We start from the raw sequence: 25890 nt of genomic DNA on the forward strand, positions 1-25890 counted from the left end.
TTTTTCCCTCCCACTACCCTAATACTGACAAAGGACTCATGAGTTACAAATATCATCTTTCCATGCAGGAATGTAAACGATGCAACCTTAATAAGTCTCTTATGATTTCTCTTTCCTGTTTACCTCTTCTATGTTTCACTTGAGTCTTGTATTGGAAAGTCAAATTTTCTATTCGGCTTTGGTCTTTTCATCAAGAATGCTTGAAAGTCCCCTATTTCACTGAATGACCACTTTTTACCCTGAAGGATTATACTCAGTTTTGTTGGGTAGGTGATTCTTGGTTATCTATCTCCTTTGCCTTCTGGAATATTATATTCCATGCCCTACAGTCCCTTAATGCAGAAGCTGCTAAATCTTGTGTTATCCTGATTGTGTTTCCACAATACTTGAATTGTTTCTTTCTGGCTACTTGCAATATTTTCTCTTTGACCTGGGAATTATGGAATTTGGCTACAATACTCCTAGGAGTTTTCCTTTGGGGATCTCTTCAAGGCAATGATTGGTGGATTCTTTCCATTTCTATTTTACCCTCTGGTTCTAAAATATCAGGGCAGTTTTCCTTGATCATTTCATGAAAGATGATGTCTAGGCTCTTTTTTTGATCATGGCTTTCAGATAGTCCAATAATTTTTAAATTCTCTCTCCTGGATCTATTTTCCAGGTCAGTTGTTTTTTCAATGAGATATTTCACATTGTTTTCTAATTATTCAGTCTTTTGGATTTGTTTTACAGTGTCTTGATTTCTCATAAAGTCACTAGCTTCCAATTGCTCTATTCTAATTTTTTAAGGAAGTATTTTCTTCAGTCATCTTTTGGACTTCCTTTTCCATTTGGCCAATTTTGCTTTTTAGGGCATTCTTCTCCTCATTGGCTTTTTGGACCTCTTTTGCCATTTGGGTTAGGCTATTTTTTAAGGTGTTATTTTCTTCAGTATTTTTTGGGGGGTCTCCTTTAGCATCACTCTCAGTTTTTCCTCTATTTCTCTTACTTGCTTTTCAAAATCCTTTTTGAACTCTTCTATGGCCTGGGACCAATTCATATTTTTCTTGGAGGCTTTGGATGTAGGAGCTTTGACTTTGTTGTCTTCTTCTGGTTGTATGTTTTGATCTTCTTTGTCACCAAAGTAAGATAGTATAGTCTGACTCTTTTTGCACTGCTTGCACATGATCCTAGCCAATTACTTGAGTTATAAACTTTTTGTTAAGGTAGGAGTCTGTTTCCAGTGTGGAGAATATGCTGTCCCAAGCTTCATGGGTTTTGTGCGGCTGTTTTCAGAGGTACTTCTAGGGACCTGTAAATTTTCAGTTCTTCCAAAGTGCTATGATCAAGGGCAAGGTGTTTACTCCTTTCCTGGCCTGTGCTCTGGTCTATGAGTGACCACAAGCACTCTTTTCTGTCTTGGAACTGTGAGGAACTCTCCACCACCACTGTAAGCTCCACCATGCCAGTGTTTCTCCTCCCCCCAGGATCACCACTCAGAACTGTGACCCAGATCCAAGCACAGGCAAAGCAAGAGAATCCTGCACCATCTGAGAGATCCCTGCAATCCTCCTCTGATCAGCCACTAAATTCCCCCTCAGTCTGTGGGCTTGGGTAATGGAGTTGAGAACACAGTGCTTCTCTCTCTCACTGCAGACACACACTTTTCCCGCTGACCTTCTAAGTTGCCTTTGGTGTTCCTGGGTTGAGAGTTCTGGAAACCACCACAGTTGCCTTCGATTCAGCCCTCTGAGGCCTGCTTCAGGTTCACTGAGGCCTGCATGCCCATGCCAAACTGCGCTCCTCTCCCCGCCCAGTGCAATATACCTTTCTGATCAACCATCCAGTTTGTCTTGGGCTAGAAATTTGTTTCACTTTGTCTTTTTGTGGGTTCTGCTGCTTTAGAATTTATTTAGAGCCATTTTTATAGGTATCTGGAGGGGTTTGGGGGAGAGCCCAAGCAAGTCACTGCTTTTATTCTGCTATCTTGGATCCTTTTAAGGCCCTTTCTTGAAATTGAAGATTTTGTGTTCTACATTCTAAGCAAAATCTCTTCTAGCTCTGACATTCAATGTTTTAAGGTCTACTACAGTTCTGACATTCTATGTTCTAAGGAATGCCCCTTCTACCTCTAAGACTGCATGTTCTATGTTCTAGGGCCCCTTCTACCCTTAACATCCTGTGACTATGATTCTCTTCTCAATGAGATGAGGGTTTACCTAGATGATTATGAAACTCAACCTGTCCTTCCATCTATAGCCTAGATCGGTCGAGGGCAGCGGTCTTGACTACCAAATTCCAAGTTAGGTCATGGAAGTTATTCTCTGGATGACTGAAATGCTCAGACACATTCAGTATGTATACCAGAAACAGTATGGCTCCACTAAGATGTGCCAGATGAGCTGGGCCCCAACCTTTACAACATGTGCTAATGCCAGGTGCCCATGCAGAGACACATTTCAGTGCTGAATAGTCACCAATCTTATCAGAAGGAGGAGAATTATTCAGAAAAAACACAAATATCTGAGTTCTGACCTCAGTAAATATAAACTGAGCCTGAAGCATAAGAAAGAAACGTGGAAATCTCATACCTTAGAGTGACATTGCTTTTTTACTTCCCCCTCCAACACAAAGTGTCAGAAATCTACCAACACTTTCAGCTAACCTGTTGCCTATACCTCAGACCTAAAACACCAAGCATGATAATCTATAAATGGTCAATTCAAAGGGCCTTGATAACAACAAAATGGGCTACTTTGCTAGCATGTTCCTTTGCATTTCCATTGTATAAGACTTTTCAGGAGGGCTACAGTCTTGCAATGGAAGATGGGAGCATCAAAATGGGTACTGAGACATGTTTTATTTATTAGCAAACTGCACTTTTTCCTGTGTATTTTAAAGATCATATGATGCAATATGGAAAAAAATGGAAAGGAAAAGGGAAAAAAATGCTTTCAGAATGCCTTTACAGCAACCACAATAACAACCCAGCTATGTGAAGACAGCCAATAAAAGGTTAGGGAAAAACAGTCACCAGAGATAATGGAGGCTTCTGTGGTGTGTGCAATATCTCTACCTTAGGGGGATAGACCCATACACACAATACATAAAAACACATATTAGGAAGCAAAACTGAAGAATTTAGTAAGCCTCGTATTACTGTGAGAGCTAATTTAAAGGGGGATATGGGAAAAGAAAACATAAAAAGGGACAAATAAAATGTTAAGTGGATCCCTAAGACATACTGATTTGTTCTTCTTCAAAATATCTAATGACGCTTGATAATTGGGACAGAGGAAAAGAACGGAAGCAAGAGAGAGATCATGCTCCCCCAAACTGCTTTAAGCTTATTGCCTTCTGGCAGATGAAATTTTCTTCTTAGCAACTCCAGAAAAATGACAGGGGGGTCTTTAGTTAGTACGGCTATGAAGGTACTGGGGGTACTGTCAGTGTGCTTTCTGGGCAATGTTTTAGAAGAGTGTAAGAAATAGCAATCTCCCCAAGACATAATTCCTGGGAGTCACCAATTGCAAATTAGATCCATTACTCACAAAAGCAAAGGGAAGACCTTCCTCAATTTAACTAGCTTCAAACAAGTAGTTGACTTCATGATGCATGATGGATAAACGGATCACCACAGGTTACAAAAGTAGGCATAGCTGGTCAACCACTTAAAACAAGTGGCAGTTGAAGGAAAGGATAATCACTTTTTTTTTTAAGTTAGAGGATACTTTTTTCCTGCAAGGAATTTAATCACCTATTTTCTTGAATAACAGACTCTCAACAGAACTTTTCAATGGCCTTCCCACTTCCTTCTCTGCTTCTTACTTCCTGATGGATACCGAGGGACATTTTGAAGGGGACTGAAGAGAGCAGGCATTTATTAGGTACTTACGTGTGCCAGGCACTGTGCTAAACACTTTACAAATATTATCTCATTTGATAGATATTGATAATTAGGACCTCTACAGCTGGGACTCCAGGAGGGACAAGATGGAAGGGATCATCCCCAAAGTACAGTGTATCTACCACAACTGCCACTCAGAGAGATGTGGAGGCTCAGCCAATTAGGACTGTATCATAGGCTGCTTGCTCACTCCCTACCACTGTTTGCAGAGCAGAAGGCATATAGCAAGCACTCAATAATATTTGTCAAGCCAATAGTTTCTAAAATACACAGGAACCGGGGCGAGCATTTGAAATATCTGCCAACTCCATCCTGGGCTGGGCCATGGATGACCTTTCTACATGCATTACTCACTAGCAATACCACAAAACTGGAATGAATAAGGACCCAAACATTTCATTTGAACAAGAGAATAGGGCCACGCAGAAGAATGAGTTCTGGGCTCTGATACAGGCTATGCTCCCCAAGGTAACAAGAAGTTGTTTCTAGCTTAAGTAGTGATTTTCAGGAAGGGTAATGATTAAGGAATATAGGCTACACTTTTAAGATGCTTGTGTTCTAAAGACAAGGATAAGGAAGAACACTTTACCTTTTGAATGATAAAAAATAACAATATTAATGATAACTGACATTTACGTAGCATTTTAAGGTTTGCAAAGTGTTTTATCTACATTGTCTCTATGAAGAATTTCCTACTCCTCTGGGATAAAAAAAAAGATCACTCACTGAGCCTATAATTGGAAGAAGGCTTGCCATTAACTATATGCATGAACATGGTAGTCTTAGCTACGTCCTTAGCCATCCTGACTCAATTTCCTTTTGTGTAAAATGGGGTTGTCAGGCAAATAAATATAAATGTTTATTTTAAAAATAAAAGATTAAAAATAAAGTGAAAAAACACATTGTACCTTTTTGACTTTTTCAATATATTGATCAATTGTGCAGATCCCTCCCCCCTTTACAAATATTCTTTGTCATATGGGATGGCTCTCTGGGAGGTGGAGAGGGAAGGATATTGGGAATAATTATGATAATATAAGAAACAAGACAGCAATAAATATATATTTTGAAAAATAAATTACTCTACTCCCCCCCAAAAATATAAAAGTAAACAATAAATGAGAATGATTTTTACTTAACTCACAGGAAATGTGCGAATGAATAAATCCCTTTTTGCCTTTTTGTTCAGCAAAGTGAGATAGAAAGAACACTTGCCTGGGAGTCAGGAGACATTGGTCAGATCTATGCTTCTGCCACTTAGTAGCTCTGTGACTTTTGATAACATACTTCATTTTCTGAACCAGAACTTCCCCCTCTCTAAAATTATGGAGTTGGAATAGATCACCTTTAATTCCTTTCTGGTACTTGACTTATATGATTCTACCTGTCCCAGATGGAGCTGGGCCTGAGCTAGGTCCTATCCTCTTTCTGTTTTCTCCCAGAAACAGGCTTTGTCTGATTCCAAGGGAGGCAGGCTTCCCTAGAGCAGGCAGCAACTCTGGCTGCTGGGGATACAACTCTAATGCAATTCAACAGAGGGAACACTACAATAACAACAACAAAAACAAAAGACCCGAGAGAGAGCCAGAGAACCTAGACTTGAATCTTGACGTTGCTACCTATTATCATTTGTAACTTTGGTCAACAAAACACCAATGAATGGAAAAGCACTCATCAAGTTCTTGCTGCGTGCTAGGCACTGGGCTAAGTGCAGGTGAGACAAAGAGAAAAGTACCAGAGATCTTACCCTTAAGGGGCTCACATTCTCATAGATGGAGAAAACACATACAACAGGCTTCAAGTCACTCTATTATCAAAGGGACCTCAGTTTCCTTTTCTTCATTGTAAGGAGACAGGACTAGATGATTTCTGAAGGGCATTCCAGACTCAGCGGTGACAGAGTAATGACGATCACATAGGAGAATTATCCAGGTGAGCACAGCAGTCAGTCACATCATCAGCTTTTGAAGGACAAAGGGATGAATTTGTTTGTTTGTGTGTGTGTGTGTGTGTGGGTATGTGTAGGAGTGTGGAGACACTACATTTTTTCCCTTTCTCCCCTACTTCCTTATCCTGTTGTGGGTAAGTTGCAGGGGAATGATAGAGGGAAGAGGAGCTATTTTGATTATGGATGGGGATAAATTGTAAAATCAGTATGTGCGAGCTGTCTGAAGGAAAGCAGCAATATTCCTCCAAGACTTAATCATTGCCAAAAATCACTGTACCGGCGTGATTTTGCTTTTTAAAGAACAGATCATCCAATAAAAGAGAATTATTCAGAAAGTTACCCCAATAAATTAATGAGACCACACTGGACATTCCTCTAAGGGCATGTGGATCAATTTGTTTCAGTTTCTGATAAACCCATAATTGTCCAGAGGTTTCCAGGTGGACAAAAGTGACATTTGGTGACCCAAACGCCTGAAGTCACAAGTCAAACCTTTTCTGGTATAGTCTCACTAAGCCTCATCTGGAGCGTTCGTTACTGCCTAGCAGCAATATAATTTGGGTCATTTGTTATAGTTACAAATATAATAACAGAGCCTTATATTCCTCGCCACAATCCTTTTCTGTCATAAATACAAAGCTCTCAGCTAATTAGCAGACAAGGTAGACAAGCTTCCGTTTCTAGGTCAGTGACAGGCGGTTGACTCTCTTACCATTTCTACGATGGCACTGGATTTCGAATGGGTTAATGTTCTGGCTCTTACTGTCTGCAGTGCTGCATAAACCCTGCACGTTCTTCTTACTGAGCATGCTTCATCTTTGCTGTCTCCACAGTCTGGGGCTGTCAATCAGCTGTCACTCCCCACCACACCAGCCCAGTGTGCGCATCACCAGGCTGTCAGCACAGCAGCTGATGAGGCTCAGCTATGGGCTGTCAATCATTCTTGTTTCTCTCCTCTGTTCTGGAAATATTTTGGCTCCGAGAAACAAAGAAACCTGGGCAACAATGGATGATAGTCTAGCATTGACTCTTTAACAAGGATATATGATCTTAAACAGTCAATGAACATGTTTTATCCCCAAAACTGAATGATGGGGGTAGGGGAGGAGGGGAGAGAGAAGGAGGAGGGTGAAGAGGAGAACCTGGTTTATTATGATGTTTCCTGCTCTAATTCTCCTTTATTACGCAGACCCTGATGGGTTCTCTAACAGAGCAGAGAAGCATAAACAAAGATGACTCAAAGTTAGCCGTGTGTATGCCTCAGAAGAAATCTCAAAGGACGGATTATTGCTTCGTTTGAAATTATTCACCATTGATCAGGAAACCTTTTTAGGGTACAGTAATTGCTAAGACTGCAGGTCTCATTTATCTCCCAGAGACCACTTAAAAATGGGACTTGTGAGGCCACTGCCCATTCCAACCTCACCTACCAGAGGCAGCCTATGGACTTCTAGAGACAGGGATGTGTCTTCCCTAGTGAGCTTTAGCCAATGGCCACTCAGTAGTGAAGTGGTTCCAACTATTAAGCCCTGACCACCGGGCATGTCCAGGGTTCTGACATAGAATTGTAACCTTTGTCTGTCTTAGTCACATTCAGGGCTCATTTGAAATGCCTCCCAAACCCCATAAGGGTTAGACATTGTAGAGATGTCTAAATCAGAGGTTTTTAACTTGGAGTCCATGGAGATTCATGGATAGATTTCAGGGAGTCCATGAATTTGGATGAGGAAAAATACAGCTCCTTTTGTAGTAACCTCTAACTGAATCCTAGCATTTCCATCAATTATTTAAAAACATTATTCTGGGAAGGGGTGCTCAGGATTCACCAAACTGCCGAAGGAGTCCAGGATACAAAAAAGAGTAAGAATCCCCACGTTAAACATAAAGTTACAACCTCTAAAGTACCACAATAGCAACACTGTGAAATGATGCATCTTTCATTAGCATTAGGAAACTCCCGAGTGATTCTACCAGTATAAGTTGGCATTTTCTCTGTAACTTAGCATCTTAGAGGATTACTTAGAACATGCCTGGAGTCACATAACCAATATGTATCAGAGACAGGAGTGAACCCAAGTCTTCTCAGTTTTGAGGCCAGCTCTCTATACACTATGAAGATGACAATGACAATGATAATGATCATGATGGTGATGATGATGATGATAATAGCAACACATAACATTTTACTATACTTGATAGTAAGGGAAGATTACTTAGATATTTACTAGCTGTGAAACTTTAAGCACATTCTTTACCCTCTCTAATCTCCCATTTCCTTGTCTGGAAAATGGGGATAATATCTATTTCATTAAGCTGTTAGTGAGGATCAAAGAAGATAATATGTGAAAAGCATTTCAAAAATTTTGAAGTGCTATACAAATGTGAGTCATTAAATAATGATTTTTTATTGGACCCATCACTGATATTTTTGTTATTGGAGGGGTAGTCTTAGAATCAGGCAGACCTAAGTTCACATCTTACCTCTGACATAAATTAACTGTGTGACCATGGGCAAGTCACTGAACCCCTCTGAGCCTTGGATAACTTTCTAAAACCACAAATATCAAAGAAGTTGGTGATCTGCATCAACACAGACACATGGGATGTTCTCTCTACAAATAAAACCACAGAACTGAACAAAAACAGACAAAAACAAAGCCCCACAATTAATAATACATGATAGGAAATTTATTTTGATGGTTCTGATGGCCACCAAGATTAATGCGCTGTAACATTAAATTGTATAAAGGTCACAAAAAAGAACCCTCATTCACTAGTGGCTTTACAATACACTTGACTGTAATTTGATCTTTCCATCATGTTTATCAGCAGTATTACTGTGAATTACCAAATTATACTAGTCTGATCCTGCCCCATTCACAGCAGAGAGAGCTCAGCCATTATCATTGTGTTCGTGACAGACTGGGTGTTTTACCCTTTGACAAATTCTTTATATGTAGTACTGTTTTCTGGAAACACAACTCCCTCTGATCTAACCGGACATTAATTGCTTTGGTGCTGATGTATCTCTGCCTTCCAGACTGATAACACAACTAGCAAATCTGATGTCTGACAAGTTGACTCAACCTAATCAGGACAGATCAGCTGTTACCTATGGGGCTCCAGGCTGTAATTTGGGGATCTTTACCGAGTTATCACTTGCTTGAAAAGAAAGAAGCTATAATTCTGTCAACACTAATCCAAAAATGCCTGTTCAAAGTAGCTTTGTTTTTTTTTCCTCCCCCAGAAAAAAAAGATAACACTTGTCAAATAAATACCTGAGATAATTGATAAAATGGAATTAGAAACATGTGAGTGATACAGAGTCAATCAGTCACTTTCAAGACAAAAAAAAAGGGTCTTTCTGATTCAGAGCATTGGGCTCAAAGTATGAGCGGTCAAGGAGAATAGGCAGGGTCACTGAGAAGGGATGGATAGAAACAAGACCAATGTAGTTTTAACTTATCATAGTGTTGCTCATGTCTTTATTTTTTACTAGCTCTTCAAATATGGAAGTACCCAAATATCCTAAACCTCTAAAGAGATTTCTCAAGGCAGGCTTGGAGCACTGTTTCATCTTACAATGGCTTGATGGGAATTGAGTACACTGTCAGAAGTGGAGGCATTATTGTCAGGCTGTCAGCCCTGTTTGACTCTTTCAAAACCCCTGTGGTTTTTCTTACAGGAGGAAGTTAGGGAAGCAAAAGGGACAACATTAGAAAATATAAACTTCTTTCTTACTGTATCGCTTTGGTCCATCTTCCAAGCAAAATGAAAGGGTTAATGTGGCATCGTCTTCAAAAAACTCTGTTGCAAAGGCATCCCACCAGAGGTTGTCACTGTCCTGGAAAGAGAGTGGTCATGAATTTAGCAGGGTAGAACTGAAAAAAGAAAACTTCTCAAAAAGAAGAAAGAAATCCCAGTCTCCATTTATTTATTAAATAGCAGAGATGTGCGGGTAGTTCTGAAGGTGAGGTTGTACATTTGATCACTCTAAATCAATTGCTCAAATCAGGATCAATTTCTTATTCTATAAGCTAGTTAATATAAATTAAAAGAAAATTAATTATTGAGGATGCATTTATTGGCATTCAACATACTTATTACAGACACAAAGTAAATTCTTAACTAACTTTTAACACAAATCATTTCTACTAATGAAGAAACCTATTTAATGTATTTTTCTCTCTTTACTGTTTTGAGAATCCATTTTGGTGAGGGGAAACTATAAAATGGCCCCCTGGCTAGTGTTTTTAATAAGTTATTTAATAACAGATAGGTAGACATCTATGTGTTTATTCTTTCATTGAAAACTTCCTGGATTGTTCTGTCTGTGAGCAGCTGTTCTCATATCTAAATACTTGGTCCTTTTCATCACAACCCCTCTATAACTTCTTGTCCTTGAGACAACTAGGTGGAATGAGGGTTGGGCCTGGAGTCAAGAAGAGCAGAGTTCAAATCTGGCTTCAGGCACTTACTAGCTGGTGACCCTGGGCAGCTCATTTACCTCTGTCTGCCTCAGTTTCCTCAACTGTAGAATGGGGATAATAATTGTCCCTATCTCCCAGGGTTGCTGTGAGGATCAAATGAGATATTTTAAAGAACTTAGTACAGTGCCTAGCATATAGTACACACTTAATAAATGCTTATTCCTTTCCCCTTCCTGTTGATATTTAATGTTGTACCTTAAGTTATAGGTACTCGTATAAATGTTATCTCTTCTATCAGTTTGTCAGTTCTATAGCACCAGGACTTGTCTTCCTCTATGGATCCCATCCATGCATAGCCTAATCTAGTGCCTTGACAGAGAAGGTACTCAGTGGATAGATGCCTGTAGGACTGAATATTAAACGTGCCTAGGAAAGACACTGGTTGCATGTATTCATAGATGTGGCTATATATGCCTGTAATCTAACATTTTCATGACTTTGTGGAAAAGAGTGGACTTGATAGGAAATTATACTGGTTATTACTGGAATGTGTTTGTTGAAAATAGGATAAGTAAATAGAATATTGGGCATTCACAGAAAGGAGATTTGTCTGGGGATAGGTAGCAGCTGTATTGGGGCAGCTAAGTGGTGCAGTGGATAGAGTGCTAGACTCAGGAAGACTCAACTTCCTGAGTTCAAATCTGGCCTCAGACGTTTACTAGCTTTGTGACCCCAGGCAAGTCACTTAACCTTGTTTGCTTCAGTTTCCTCATCTGTAAAATGAGCTGGAGAAGGAAATAGTAAACCACTCCGGTATCTTTGCCAAGAAAATGCCAAATAGGGTCACAAAGCATCAGACGTGACTGAAAAAACAACTGTACAACAAAAACAACAAAACAGCTGAATTAGAGGCATTTGGGTGGTGAAGCTGGACCTGGAGTAATGGAAGACTCGAGTTCAAATCCCACCTCAGATATTTACTTGCTGTGTAACCCTGGACAAGTTATAACATCTGTTTGCCTCAATTTACTCAATTGTAAAATGGAGATAATAATAGTGCTTACTTCCCACGGTTGTTGTGCATATCAAATGAGATAATATTTGTAAAATGCTTAGCACAATGTCTGGCACATAGCAGGCACTACATAAATGGTAATGGTAGTGGTAGTGGTAGTAGTCGTGGTGGTGGTAGTAGTAGCAGTAGTAGTAGTAGTATCTCATTTAGTTAGCCAGAAAGTATGCTGAGTCCTATTCTAGTTGAGCACTGCCTATGAACTATTGCATGTCTTCATAGGGACATATGCGCTATCCTATGAGAGTGAGCCAGGAATGTTGTAAAGAAGCCTCATGACTTAAGGAGCAATTCAATACCACTCCTTCATCCAAATGGCAGACCCTTATTTCCTCAAATTCTTGAGTACCATGTTGGACTCTTTCCCTGTGAGAGCTTGGTTTGGGGCCATATGTTGAGGGGATGATCCTCCACAGATTCCAGTGCTGCAGGGATTTATTTTTTAAAGAAGAATTATTCAAGGGAGGCCAGCTCTCTGGATAACAGCCTCCATTTCTCAGGACCACTTGTGAGAACCACAGGCCTCCCTCTTCCCTATTAACTTGTTGTTCTTATGGCAGCATAAAGCTGCTGTCCCTGGCAAGCCTCAGGAATGAGTCTTGAGCCCAGGAAAGAACAATAAAAAAAGGGCCACCAAAGATTTATGTAGTCATCTTCTTCAAAAACAGAACAAACTTGGACAAGTGGAAACTTCTTTCTTTTGGCACCTTCCCAATTAGTACGGTTATTTTCCTGAAGAAATATGTTAAAAACAAAACCACCCAGGAAAAAATGATTGAATCTATATACAATCTACCCTTTCCTTCCTGTAGAGCTTTATATCAGACTGAAAGCAGTCCCAGACTTACAAACAACAAACAACCCATCTGCACAAACAGCTGTCTTACTTACAGGTCATTCTATGGGCCCCAGGGGTCTATGAAAAATCCTAGATCTTATGATCTTCCTCATTCCTTCTCTTTATCCCTCCCCCTCTCTCTTTCTCTTTTCTCCTTATTTCCTTCTTTCTTCTTTTTTCTTTCTTTCCCTTCCTTCCTCTTTCTTTCCTTCTTTTCTGTCTCTCTTTCTCTTTCTCTCTGTCTTTCTTCAGAATCTCTAAGTGAAGATACCACAAGGCAGGAACAGATTAAATAACCTTACTCCTACACAAAGCTGGCCCACCTAGGCAGTTGCTACCAAGTTCAAAATTATCTTCCCCCAAGATTGCCTGGGTTTTTATACTTTAGTCTTATGATCTCATATCAACACATAAAGCCCTCATCTTTCCCCTGAGTTCCGGTTCCACAGCCTAACTGCCAACTGGTTATCTTTACCTAGACACACTATGGAGATCTCAAAGTCAGCATGTTCAAATCAGAGAGTTCATTGTCTTGCCCATAATCCTCTCCCTCCTTTTAACTTGCATGTGTTTGGAGTGGAGAAACAGGGACCTATGTGAGCGGTGTTGTCAAGGTAGAATCAAAAAGACTTGGCCACTGATTGGATACAAGGGTTGAATGGGAATGAAGAGTTGAGGGTGAATGCTAAGTTGAGGGTCTGGGTGGCTAAAAGCATGGGGACAAATATATTTGTCAGGCCCTCAATTTACCATTTACCATTTTTGATACTATCTTTCTACCAAGTTTTTTGATTCTACTTTCCCAACACCTCTTACATAGGTCTCCTTTTTTCCACTCCACAACTCTTCTCTCTAGTTCAAACGCTCCTAACCTCCTCTCTAGATGACTACAATAGCCCTTTAATTGATCTCTCTGCTTGTAGTCTCTCTAATTCATGCTCTACACAGATGCCCAATGATTTCCCTAAAGCACAGGGCTTCCCATGTCACACCTCTGGTCATGAAACATCAGCAGCTCCTTACTGCCTCTAAAATGAACTAGAAACTCTTCTGTCTAGAATTTAAATCCCTTCACAGTCTGGCTCCAGACTTTATTATACATTGTTCTCCTACCCACATTCCATATTCCAACCCAGTTAGGTTATCCCATGTTCCCCAGAGATGATATTCTGTGTGTCTGTCCAGACTGTTCCCCATATCTGGAACACTCAAACTCCTCATAATCACTTCTCTGAACTTTTAGCTTCTTTGAATCCTCATCTCAAGATTTATCTCCTGTAAAATATTTGTCCCGATTCCCCAAATTGCTAGAACTTCCTCTGCTAAAAAATCACTTTCAATTTATTTTTATGTATTTCACATATAAACTATATTAGCACATTTGCCTACTCCAGTAAAATATAAGCTCCTCATGGGCTAGGTTTGTTGTTGTCTTTGTTTATACAGTATCCAACACAATGCCTGGCACATAGTAGAAATTTAATAAGTGCTTCCTCCTTTGATGAAAAAAGTACTGGATTTGTAGTTAGAAGGCCTGTGTTACCAGTTGTGTGATGTTAGATATGTCACAGAGCCTGTGTCCTAAATATTTCCATTCTCCTCTCCCCCCTCCATTAGAATGTGAACCCTTTGAAAGCAGGGACTTACTTTTTTATCTGTATACTCAGAGATTAGCACAGTGCTTTACACATAGTAAGCATTTAATAAATGCTTTATTCACTCATTTGTTCTGATGGTAAAACGAGATAAATTGCCACATTTAATCCTCATAATAGTCAAGTAGCTACTGTTATCCTTATTTTATAGTTTGGGAAACTGATATTCAGAGAAGTTAAATGATTTGTTCAAGGTCACCACTAGTGTCAGGGGGTAGGATTTGAACCCAGGCTCTCCAGACTGTAGATTCTTTCCATTATACTGCACTGCCTCTCTGGGGTCTAGTTATGTGTTTGATGGGGCAATCATTCTTTCAAAATACAGTATTTTTCCATTACAAATCAGTTATCTACATTTCTTACAAATGCAAAAGAAAAAAATCCAATTGGGTACAACTATCTCCTTTCTAGTCTTTTTGATACCCCACCCCCACCATGTGGTTCTTCTTAACAATAAAGCTGCACTTTGAACATCCCTTGTTTCTACTTGTATATTTATTATTGTTCCTGGGATCAGTGAAGTTGTTTTGTGTGTTTCTAATCTGCATAATAAAGATGCTAGAGAGCTGAAATGAGATAAAAAGTCTCAATTGGACCAAGTAAACAATCTTTTGGCAGCAAATCAAACAGCCCGGTGTAGTAGAAGCTCATTGCTTGAGTGTCTAGATATATAGGAGTTGCAGATGATCAAATACTCAGGTTTTTCCATCTTCAAGCCCATCTGCCTTGAGAACAGGAGATGGCAGTGCCCTACATAAAGAACATTAAGTACTCCTAGTAGACAAATTAGTGGCAAGACTCAGGGATCAGAAAATCAAAATGGAAACAGAATTCTCTGAAGATATTGCAGAGCAATACCATTCAAGTTGTTGTTCACTCACTCATTACTGTCTGACTGTTTGTGACTCAATGGACCATAGCAAGTCAGGCCTTTCTATCATCCACCATCTCCTGAAGTGTGTCCAAGTTAGCTCATATCATTCAAGAGTGGGCTGCTTTTCTCATTTTGCTAAACTCAACTGACACTTGATTTGAGAAATGAAGAGATCGTGAAATTCTCAATCACTGCTGCCATTACTAAGGCAGGTGATATAGTCCAGTTTGATAGAATCAATGGGAAGAGACAGTGAAGATAGTAGAAAAAAAGCATTGGGAAGAGAGGTTGGGCATTCTCTGCTGAAAAGCTACCCCTGGCTTTTATAAAGTCAGTCTACTATCAACAGGTGGAAAAGCATGGGAGAAAGGACTTAAGAGAGGAAGTCACAGAATCATAAATACAGAACTGACAGGGTCCTTAGAGTTAATCAAGTCTAACCTGATTTTATAGATGAGCAAACTGAGACAGAAAGAGGTTAAATGATTTGCCGGGATCAGATGGCTAGTAATCTTGTCTAAGACAGGATTTAAACTCAGGTCTTCCTGACTTCAAGCCCAGCACTTTATCTACTGTGCTACTTAACTACACAGTCAACAGAGAGCTCATTCCAGACTGCTGCCCACATTTCCCTCCCTGCTGGGAACCTCTGCAAACCACAGACGAAGGAATAATGGTGGGAATTAGTATAGAGATCACATCACAATTGACCATTTGGACATCTTTCCATTAGAGCCACACAAACTTGCTCACATCTTGAAAGAGCTAAAATATTTCCCGGAAGCACCTGGACAGTAAAGAATGGTCATAGCTGTGGACCCAAGCATGTGTTGTTATAGTTGGCAGGTAGAATAGCCACAGAAATAGTCATGTTATCATCTCTACTAATGATGGATTGAGTTTAGAAAAATCCCAAAGTAGGGCAGATCTCCACCACTATCCCTGCTTCTCTCTGACCATGGATTTATCAACGGATTGCCAAAAATACAGACAAGTGTGATAGTCAAAAAATAATTTAAAATGCTTTCTTGATGTCATTTGCCTACTGAATTACAATGTTATCATTACATTTAGTTATTTGGTTGGGGAGTGGGGCGGGGAGTACTCTTCTCATTCTTCTGATGCAAGGGTTCTTAAGTGTGTGTGCGTGCACGTGTGTATGTGTGTGTGTGTGTGTGTGTGTGTGTGCGCGTGTGTGTGTCTGATGGACCCTTTGGGTAATCTGATGAAGTCTATGTATCCCTTACTGGAATACTAGTTTTAAATGCATAAAAGAAAATATACATTACAAAAGCTTCCAATTATGTTGAAATAAAGATGTAATTTTTTTCCTCTCCAAGTCCATGGATCCCCTTAAATCTATCCCTTTTTCTAAACAAAGCTGTGGTGTTCACATTTTTAAGCATTTGTATAAGAATACTTTATAGTACCTTTCTAGAGCAGATGCTACAACTTTTTTTTTCTAAATCCTGCTTTGACTCCAGGCAGTATTTGTTTAGCAAAAATTTAAACAAGCATTTATTAATTGCCTACTGTATGTGTATAAGGCCCTATGCTAGTTTCTGGGGATATGAAAATAGATATGATGCAGACTATAGTCTTAAAGGAGCTTACAATCTAATGTGGTAGGGATTCGAAGAGATGTAGGCAAATAATTATGATGCACAGGACGGTAGAAATTATATAAGGGATAGTATTAAAAAAGAAGAGAAAGAAGAAAGGAGATGTCTGGACAAAGTAATCAGAAATTTTTGGACAGTAAAAGCACATTGATTGGGGCACATCAAGAAAGATTTCATGAAAGAAGGGGCATTTGAGCTAGGTCCCAAAGGAAAGGAGACTTCAAATGGGGATGGGGAGAATATGTTAGGTATAGGGAATGACATGATTAAAGGCATAGACAGGGAAAGTCAGGATAAGGTAGAGGAACAGATAGTGGTCAAATTTAGTTGGAATGTAGACTATATAATGAGGAATAGCACAATAAAAAGTTTAAAAGGCAAGTCAGAGTCAGAATGTAGATGGCTTTGAATACTAGGAGGTCTTGAATATTGAATGCTAGGTTAAGAAGTATATATGTGTGTATACGCATATATGCATGTGTGTATATATACACATGTGTTCACCCATCAAGTCTTTACTCTATACTCACAGTAATTTCTCTCCTATTCCAAAATCTTCAGTGGTTACTCATTGAGGTATAGGTGGTTCTGTGACAAATGTGTGTGTATACATAAATATATCAGATATACATAAATATATCAGATTTTCTCAGGCAGTAGTGTGAGAGCTAGATTGGAGAAGGGATAGACAGGAGGCCAGGAGATTACTTAGAAGGACATCACAATTGCCTAAGTGAGAAGAGATTGAAGATTGGAGCACTTGTAGTGAGAGAGGAAATTAGAGATCTGACAGGAAATTGGATGTCAGAGGGTGAAGGAAAGAGGAAAAAAAATTAAGGATAGTTCCAAGTTTTTGAGTTTTGGTGCCTAGAAACAAGTGGTACCATTAACAGAATTAGAGGAGTACAAATTTGGCCATTTAAAGTTGAGAAATCAGAGATCCATAGAATCTATATTACAGCTAGAAGGGCCCTAAGGGGTCATATAATCCAATCTCTTCATTTTATAGATGACTATAGATAGAAAGATAAGATAGGTGGATTAAACAGATAGACTGAGAAGAGGGAAACACCTAGGAGAGATAGAGAAGAGACAGAAAGAGACACACACCAGACAGAAAGAGAAGAGAGAGAGGAGGGAGATAGAGAGAGAGGAGGGAAGGAAGGAGGGAGACAGAGAGAGAGGAGGGAGGGAGAGAGAGAGAGAGAGAGAGAGAAAACCTCCTTCCGGACCTGGCTTTGAATCCTTGCTGAATTACTTAGTGCCAAAGAACCTTAGACAAGGCACTTAAGGTCCCTCGGACTCATCTTTCTCTTCTCTCTAATGTAGGGCATGTGAATATCTGAACACAAGGTTCCTTTAGCTGTAAATCTATGATCTTAGGATTTAATACTATAGCTCTTTTAACCAAAATAATGCAGTTTGCTGTGTTTGTGAGACACATCATGATGTACTGGGAAAAGCATGAATCAGGTTCCCGTTCTGAATGTTGCCGGTAACTGTGTGACCCAGGGCAAGTCACTTCACCATTTGCAGCAACAAGATTCTCAACCATATAACGAGGAGGTTGGACTAAATTCCTTTTAAGCTATTAAATTCAATGATTAAAGATTAACGCAAGGTAACCTAAGGGGTGAAAAGTCATAGGACTCTTTATTGCACTGTAACATGACTCAAAGAATAGAATGATGCCTTGGGAGTCAAAAAAAAAGTAGGCAAATGAATCTATCTTGATATAAGACATGTAATATTTCTAGTCTGAAATATTTTTTCTCAAAAAAAGAGTAAAAAAATCATTGTTGAATTTTTATAGTGGCTTGGTAGATAACAAGCACATACACATATATTTAAATTTATCCACCTACCTCTTCATTGAACAAACATGTAAAGCATGCAGAGCATGAAGCTAGGTAATGGGGAAGGTTCAATGTCAAGATAAGAGATGAGGCTTGGTCTTGTCCCTCATGAAGTTTAGCATCTAATGAGGGATAAACACAAATATACTTAGCTTATTAAAACATGAATTCATTGAATGTTAATAAACAATAATTGTATTCTTTTACCCAAAGCTCAGGTGAGAAAGGGTTGAAAAAGAACAACTGCATAAAGTAACCTCCAGGTAAATAAAACTGAATTTAAATTGGTCTGAACAGAGGCAAGGGAGGTGGATGCAACAATTCCCATATATTTTCATTAGACAAAAAGACCACTGAAATGCACTCACTCAACGCAAGTCCTATATTTGGTCCTATGATTAAATCTTTTTGTTCCTCCTCACAGGTGAACCTAGGCCCATTGACAGCCCAATTGCAAATCCTTTCAAAAGAATGGTGTCAGTCAAATAGCAGAAGAGAATCTTAATTATATTAAAAATCCACAAAAGCATTTTCCTCCCCTCCCAATTTCTTCCCTCATAAGGACACTTTGTGTTTCCCCCTCCAAATAGGATCCCGGAGTCAAGGCTGCCCCTAGGCATCTTTAACTTATGCACTGACAGGTTACGTGGGATTTTGCCAGAGTAATTATTTTTCTATTCAACAATAATGAGAAATTACCATGGCAACCTCCCTGTCACATGGCACAAATACACCCCCATCCAAAGAGTGAACTGTAACATAAATCATCTATTTCTTGAAAAATACGTTTTTATTAAAATAAACTTAAACAGGTCAAAGTGGAAAGAATGGATGGACAAATCAGAAAGTAAGGTCAGGAGAGGAAAGGTGACTTGTTTTGTCTCTTATGGTCCAAGAAAATCATCAGGTCATCTACTCATGACGCTGACTGGCCTTTTACATATGCACTCATTGTATTCTTGCTTTTTTTTTATCCTGATTTATACATGTCAGTTAGCTGGGCTTATACAAAAATTATTTCTCAGAAGATACCAATGAAAGGAGGCAGGATCCCTAAGTTGACTTTAACATGAAATTAATAGAATGAATGCATAGTTGAGTAAACCATTTCAGAAATGCATTTTCCTGCTCTCTCTACATTTTCTATTGTTCTATTCAGCCTTACGGATATGTATATAAAATCAAAACCAATCCAAATCCCAGATATTCTCTATTTGTTGTTCATAGATGTAATATAATTTACATGATGGCAAAAATCTGTCAAAGGACATGGATACACTATGCTAGTACAATTTCTCATAAAGTGTGTGGGCAGTTTATCTTAATACTTTTATCTTGAATACTTTTAGATTTTAACAATTAAAAAGTTTTGAGACACTTATCACCAGCAAGCTGGCTGGAGAGTGACTTTTTTTTTCAGTAGCAACTAGCAAAAAAAAATTACAAAGGAACCATGTAAGCTGCAATCTAAGTGGGAGGAGGGAATACTCAAACCAATAAAATTATGGATTCTCAAAGTATTGAAATACAATTACAACTTCACTACTTTCTGAACAGTGTTCTTAAATGTACCTAGTATTTCTTACTTTTTCCCAGCATTTTATTCAATATTACATACATGACATCTTCCTATTCCTTCCAATCCTTCCAAGCAGCCATGCTATTTTGGCCCATTTATTGAAATGGTTCTGATGAAGAGATAGAAAGAATTAAGTAATAAAACCAATTATTTATTAAGCAGCTGTTATGTGCAAGGTAGCACAGCAGACAACAATAGGATAAGCATTGACTCAGGAGTAAAAGGTCCAAGGTTTAAATCCTGTCTCTGACCCCTACAACCTGTGGGACTCTAGGCAAATGATTTAGCTTCCTTGGACATCAATTTTCTCATCTGTAAGATGAGAGTTTAAACTATATGGCCTATGAGGTCCCTTCCAGTTTTACATCTATGACCCATGATCCCAATAGGCTCCTAGAACTGAATTTGGATTTCAATGGATTTTCGAGCTCATCAACGTGGGTATTCCTTTTAATAGTGCAAGTACAAACCATCCAGGCCCTCTCATTCTTTACAGCTATTGTTCATGTCTTCCCATAAATCCTCTACAGGAGAATCCATCCAGTGTGGAACACTCCTTTGTCAAAATCTTGTATGATGTTGTATGGATATCAATGGGGTACTCAGACTGACCATCAATTCCCCCTGGCTCTCATGACATGACAAAACGACTTCCTTTCCTTATCATATCTCTCTCACGAGACCTTTTAGATTGGTTCTACTATGCGAGTCTGCATTGCTGATACACTACAGCCCAGTCCCTGCCCAGCATCGTTCTTGGGGTAGATGCAATTTCACTTCTTCAAAGATTGTGGTATTCCATGACTTACAGTTGCAAAGCATCTCAGAAAAATATGGATGTTAAAAAGCTGAGCTTTTGCTTCAGAGAGAAGCTTAAAGCCCCTAAGAGCACAGTGAAATTTACCAAATACAATCCAACCCTCTCTCTTCCTCCTACTTAATTCTGGGCCTGGTTCTGTCTGCGTGCAGTTACAGATCCTCCAATATAGCTTTGTGGGCTATCCATCTACACCTACATGGTAGTCAGAATAACAGGTATTCCTTATGTACTTGTTTTTATGGGTTGTTAGGCCAAAGTCTTGTAAGTGATTGTGGATTTCTGCAATGCTATAGTGCTTGATATAATGAGAACAACAATATCCTGCTGCGGGTTTTGGGGCAGCGAGGTGGCGCACTGGATAGAGCACCAGTCCTGGAGTTAGGAGGCCCTGATTTCAAATCTGGCCTCAAAACAAACACTTGACACTTACTAGCTGTGTGTCCCTGGGCAAGTCACTTAACCCCAGTTGCCTAAAAAAACAGAAACAAAATATCCATCAACAGATTCTTGGGATTAAAAACTCACATTGCACTCAAAATTCTGGAATTTCCCCCACTCTAACAGAGGACCATGATATTCATATCATGAAATGGTAAAAAGAATTTTAGGCCTTTTCCCCACCTGATGGCTTCTGTCATGGTTTTGCAGGAGGTGAGAAGAAGATCTTGAGAGGCAGGGCAGCGTGATAACAACCTAGTATACAGCATAATATCTTTGGAAGTAGAAACTTATTTTACCTTTGTATCCACGGAGCCTGAGTGCAATGTTTAAATAGGCGTTGCTTGTCAAATTCCACATTCCCCTGATTTTATTTTTCCTCTTGTAACTCAGTCCAGCCTCTAGTTGTAGCTAATTGTTAGACTAAGAACCAGAGATGAGGCTTTGTGTTGGAAAAACATAACAATTTATTAAGCGCTGGTTCTTTCCTAGGTTATATTTGTCCTTCATTCTCAAAGAGAACCATGACATCAGGGAGTTGATGACATGACTTGCAATTGACTTTGATTTGAGTGAGGGAGAGCTGTGCAAAGTCTCCAGCCTCACTTTCTCCTCCAGAGACATCTGGGTCTAGTGGCCAGATATTCATCAGGATACCGGAGATGGCCCAGTCTTTTCTAGGTAGTACAGGAGGCAACAGTAATAGAATAAGCACATATCTGAGAGTCAAAGGACAAAGGTTCAGATCCTGCCTCTGATACTTACAACCTGTGTGACCTTAGGCAAATCATTTAGCTTCCTTGGACATCAATTTTCTCATCTGTAAAATGAGAGTTTGAACTCTATGGCCTCTGAGGGGGCCAGAACTAGCTCTGTGCATGTGCTACTTGCTTTTTAAGCTCTTTGGTCTCTTGATCTGAGTAAATGAATAGGGGGTAAGGGTTAGACTGAGGTACATCTAAACTGCCTCTGTGCACTGGCATCCTATGCTCTACCAACTCCAACCTTCTATGATTCTGTCTCCTGCTGGGTTTCCTCCATTACTAGCTGAATTACATTTTTTTTTGGTGTAGCACATGCTTATTTTCATCATAACAGGAACTCTAACAAGTCGACTTACCAAGACAGTAAATTACACGTTCTCCTATTAGCTCTCAGTGTTTCCCTCAAATCAAAGGGTGTGCTTTAAGTAGTAATGTACTCTAGTTTCCTTCCCAATGCATCAAAATACCATATCATATCCAAAAAGTGGGCTAGCAAAACTAGCCAAAAGATAGAGCATGCCACTGGGTAGGGATTGCTTTCAATTTCAGGATTTTATGCTAATCCACATTCTTAAAGATCAAATTCCTATCAATCTCTTTGATTGACCAATTAATTAACTGATAGTAGAGGAGGCTAGAAATAAGGCTCAGAATTCCTGTGAAATGAAATTTCCCACACACTGAAAGAGTACATTTCAACAAAACAAAAACTATATGTTAGGAACAATATGCTTTAAAAAATACTAGAAATATACAGTGTAGTGCTGTAAACTCATTATCAGAACTGGGTTTCTACCCATCTCTGTCACTTACTGATTCTGGGACCCTGGAATTCTAAGCAAGTCACTTAACCTCTCAATTTCATGTTCTTAATATGTAAAATAGGGGTAGTAATATTTGTGCCACGTAAATTACAAGGTTATAAATTAAGGAAAATTATCTATAAACTGTCAGGTGTTGTATTAACATTGACTTTTGTGACTTTATACAGATACAGCCTTACATATCTACTCAAGTTTAAAACTTGGGACACCCTGTATGTTAATGTTTCATCACTGACCGATCCATGGATATGCCTATATGGAACATGGAACATGGAACTTCATGGAACATCACAGTACTGAGGAAAAAGAAGTAGTGAAATGCAGGATAATATGCTACAGTAGAAGCTCTTAATTTTTACACACCCTCCCTGTGAATACAGATCTAGTAAAAGATGCGAGCCAACAAAACCTGACAGAATAAAGAATACACATGAGAGTGCTTGCAGAACGCCAAGGATCTACTCCAATTAGACTTGAGCTGCTAATTCAACTGCTAGGTGGAATTCTCCACACAGTCACTAGCAACTTAACTCCAGAACTGGTCCAGGAGAAAGACAATAGGAATCCACTGAAAAAGGAAAAAATCATTTTATCCTGTAAGATTTTTTTTTTATTCTTTGAAGATGGATATGATGCAAAAAGATATTGACACAAGGTATCAGTCTCATTTTAGGGATAACTTAACATGGTTTTGCTGGTGTATCTCTTTAGTCAGCAGAAAGGAGTATTTGAAGTCAAAATACATTACCATTGTTTTCCAGCTGAAATAAATGTTATCTAGTCCACAGTTCCATGCCCCTTCTTTCTCCCCTGACAATTTTACAGAGGAGGAAACTGAGGTACAGAGAGGTTAAGTGAATTAGTAGAGGTCACATATATAGCAAGGGTTAAGCCAAGATTCAAACCCAAGTCTCCTCTCTCTGATTTTAGGGCTCTTTTCCATTGTACCCTGATGTCTCATACTACCCTTCTATCCAGTAAAGGAATCCCCTTCACAACATGTCTATCATAGTCATTTGTCTCTTACTTAAATGTGCCAGTACCAGAGATCTCACTAGAAGATCTCACCAGTCTATTACATTTTGGGGCAGCCCTAATTCCTAGAATTAATTAAATACTTATTAAGCACCCACTTGGAAAGATGGCTTGTGATAGGTAACTGAAATACAAAGGTGAAACAAGGAAAATTCCCTGTGCTTAAGAAGGAGGAAGTCTAGTCAAAGAGGCTAAGATATACACAAATAAATACATGTGAGAAGGAGGGAAATGCGGCAAATGAGATCTGAAGACAGAGAGATGTCTTAGAGCCAGGGAGCATCAGAGAGAGCTTTAAGAAGGTGGTGGTACCTTAGCTGAACCAGGAAGAAAAGGAAAGATGTCAACGAGTAGAAATTTGAGGGATTTTCATTCTTCCCTATGTTGAGCCAAAATGTGTTTGATTCAAACTTTTACCCATTGATCTTAGCTGTCCTTGCTGGAGTTACCCATGACAATTAGAATTTCTGTTTTGCTTATTCCTCAAGGATTTGAAGAAATCTATTATCACCCTCCTTACATTTTCTATCCTCTAGCTCATCTCAACATAAACTCATTAAACATCTATTCTGTGCAAGGCACTTTGCTAAGTGATAGGGATGCACCAGTCCGTATGCTCTAGGAACTAACATTCCACTGGAGCTGACCTCCTCAATTCTTTCAGCCATTCCTCATGGGATGTGGCTTGGAATCCTTCTCTCTCCTGACCTCCTTTCTCACGACACACTCCAATTTGTCAGTGTTCTTTCAAAAGTGTGCCAAGTAATGAAAACATTTGACATTTTGGAATGGAAATTTCAGGATGGAAAGACAGAATAGTCATTGAGGATAATGAAAGAGAATGGGTCATAACATAAATATAATATATAATGTTTTTAAAATAGAGTTTATAATATATAATATTTTATAATATATTTGTGTATTTAAAATACATTATTTAAATACTTGGAATATAATATGTATAAATATATTCTATAATACATAACCATATAATGTTTTAAAATTTGCAAAGTATCTTACATTTATTGTTTCATTTGATCTTCAGAACCTTGTGGGGTAAAGGCTATTATTATTCTCATGTTTTAGAGATGAAGAGACTAAGGGTCAGAGAAGTTTAATGTCTTGCCCAAGACCACATAGCTAGTATGAAAAATAAATACAATATTCTGGTTGATGAACACAGAGTAGAGGGAAATATCTCCTCCCTTATTTTGGCTTCCACTCTTTTAGTAATACAAAGATTGAATTAGTTCTACTGGTAGCCACATCACATTGCTAAAACATATGAAACCTGTGTCAAGTCAATCAGTCAGTCAGTCAATAAATATTTACTAGGTGCCTACAATGTTGCTAAGCACAGAGGATCTAAAGAGAGGCAAAATAGCCCATTCTCTTAAGCAGTTCACAGTCTAATGGGGGAGACAACATGAAAAAAAACTATGTATTAACATGATTGATCTAGACATGAGCATTTGGAGCTAATCTTAGAGGGAAGGCACTAACATTTTTGTTGTTGTTCATTCGTTTTTCAATCATGTTCGACTCTCCATGACTCAATTTTCGGTTTTCTTGGCAAAGATTCTGGAGTGGTTTGCCATTTCTTTCTGCAGTTCATTTTATAGATGAGGAAACTGAGACAAATGGGGTTAAGTGACTTGCTCAGGGTCACACAGCTAGTAAGTGTCTGAGGCCAGATTTGAACTGAGGAAGATGAGTCTTCCTGATTCCATTCCTGGCACTCTACTCACTGTGCCATCTAGCTGCCCGCCTTAGCATTAGACAGGATCAGAAAAGGGTCCTTGCAGAAGGCAGGACTTGAAGGAAGCCAGAGAAGCCAGGAGGAGATGAAGAGGGAGAGAATTCAAGGTACAGGAAAGAGCCTGAACAAATGCAGAGTTAGGAGATGGAGTGTCTCGTGCAGAGAACAGTAAAAATGGCAGTGTCATTGCATCACAGAGTATGTGGAGGGGAATGATGCAGAAGAAGAATGGGAAGGTAAGAAGGGGCTAGTTTATGAAAGATTATAAAAGCCAAACATGGAATTGTATATTTGATTTTTGAGGGCAAGAAGGAGACACTGGAATTTACTGAATGGGGGTGGGGACATTTGACATGATCAGACTTTTTTAAGATCAATTCGATATGATTCGAGGATGGATTAGAGTGGTTTTGGAACCAGGGAGACCAACTTTTGTGAATTAAAGGTGCAAGTATTTTTTAAATGAACTGTTTTCACCCAGGTCTCCACT

The 25890-nt window shown here is 39.1% G+C and overlaps 1 protein-coding gene across 11 annotated transcripts in view; it reads right to left on the reverse strand.

Annotated features, from left to right (window-relative positions):
- LDB2 (LIM domain binding 2) overlaps positions 1–25890 on the reverse strand; it is a 411762-nt gene that overhangs the window by 260580 nt on the left and 125292 nt on the right. For all 11 annotated transcript variants that reach the window (XM_027836666.1, XM_027836665.1, XM_027836664.1 and 8 more), the window contains one exon: positions 9576–9678. In XM_027836666.1, coding sequence (XP_027692467.1) covers positions 9576–9678 — 103 coding nt within the window. The remainder of the gene's footprint in view (positions 1–9575; positions 9679–25890) is intronic.

Source organism: Vombatus ursinus, unplaced genomic scaffold (genome assembly GCF_900497805.2).
Source record: "Vombatus ursinus unplaced genomic scaffold, bare-nosed wombat genome assembly UNPS02014818.1, whole genome shotgun sequence".
Taxonomy (NCBI): Eukaryota; Metazoa; Chordata; class Mammalia; order Diprotodontia; family Vombatidae; genus Vombatus; species Vombatus ursinus.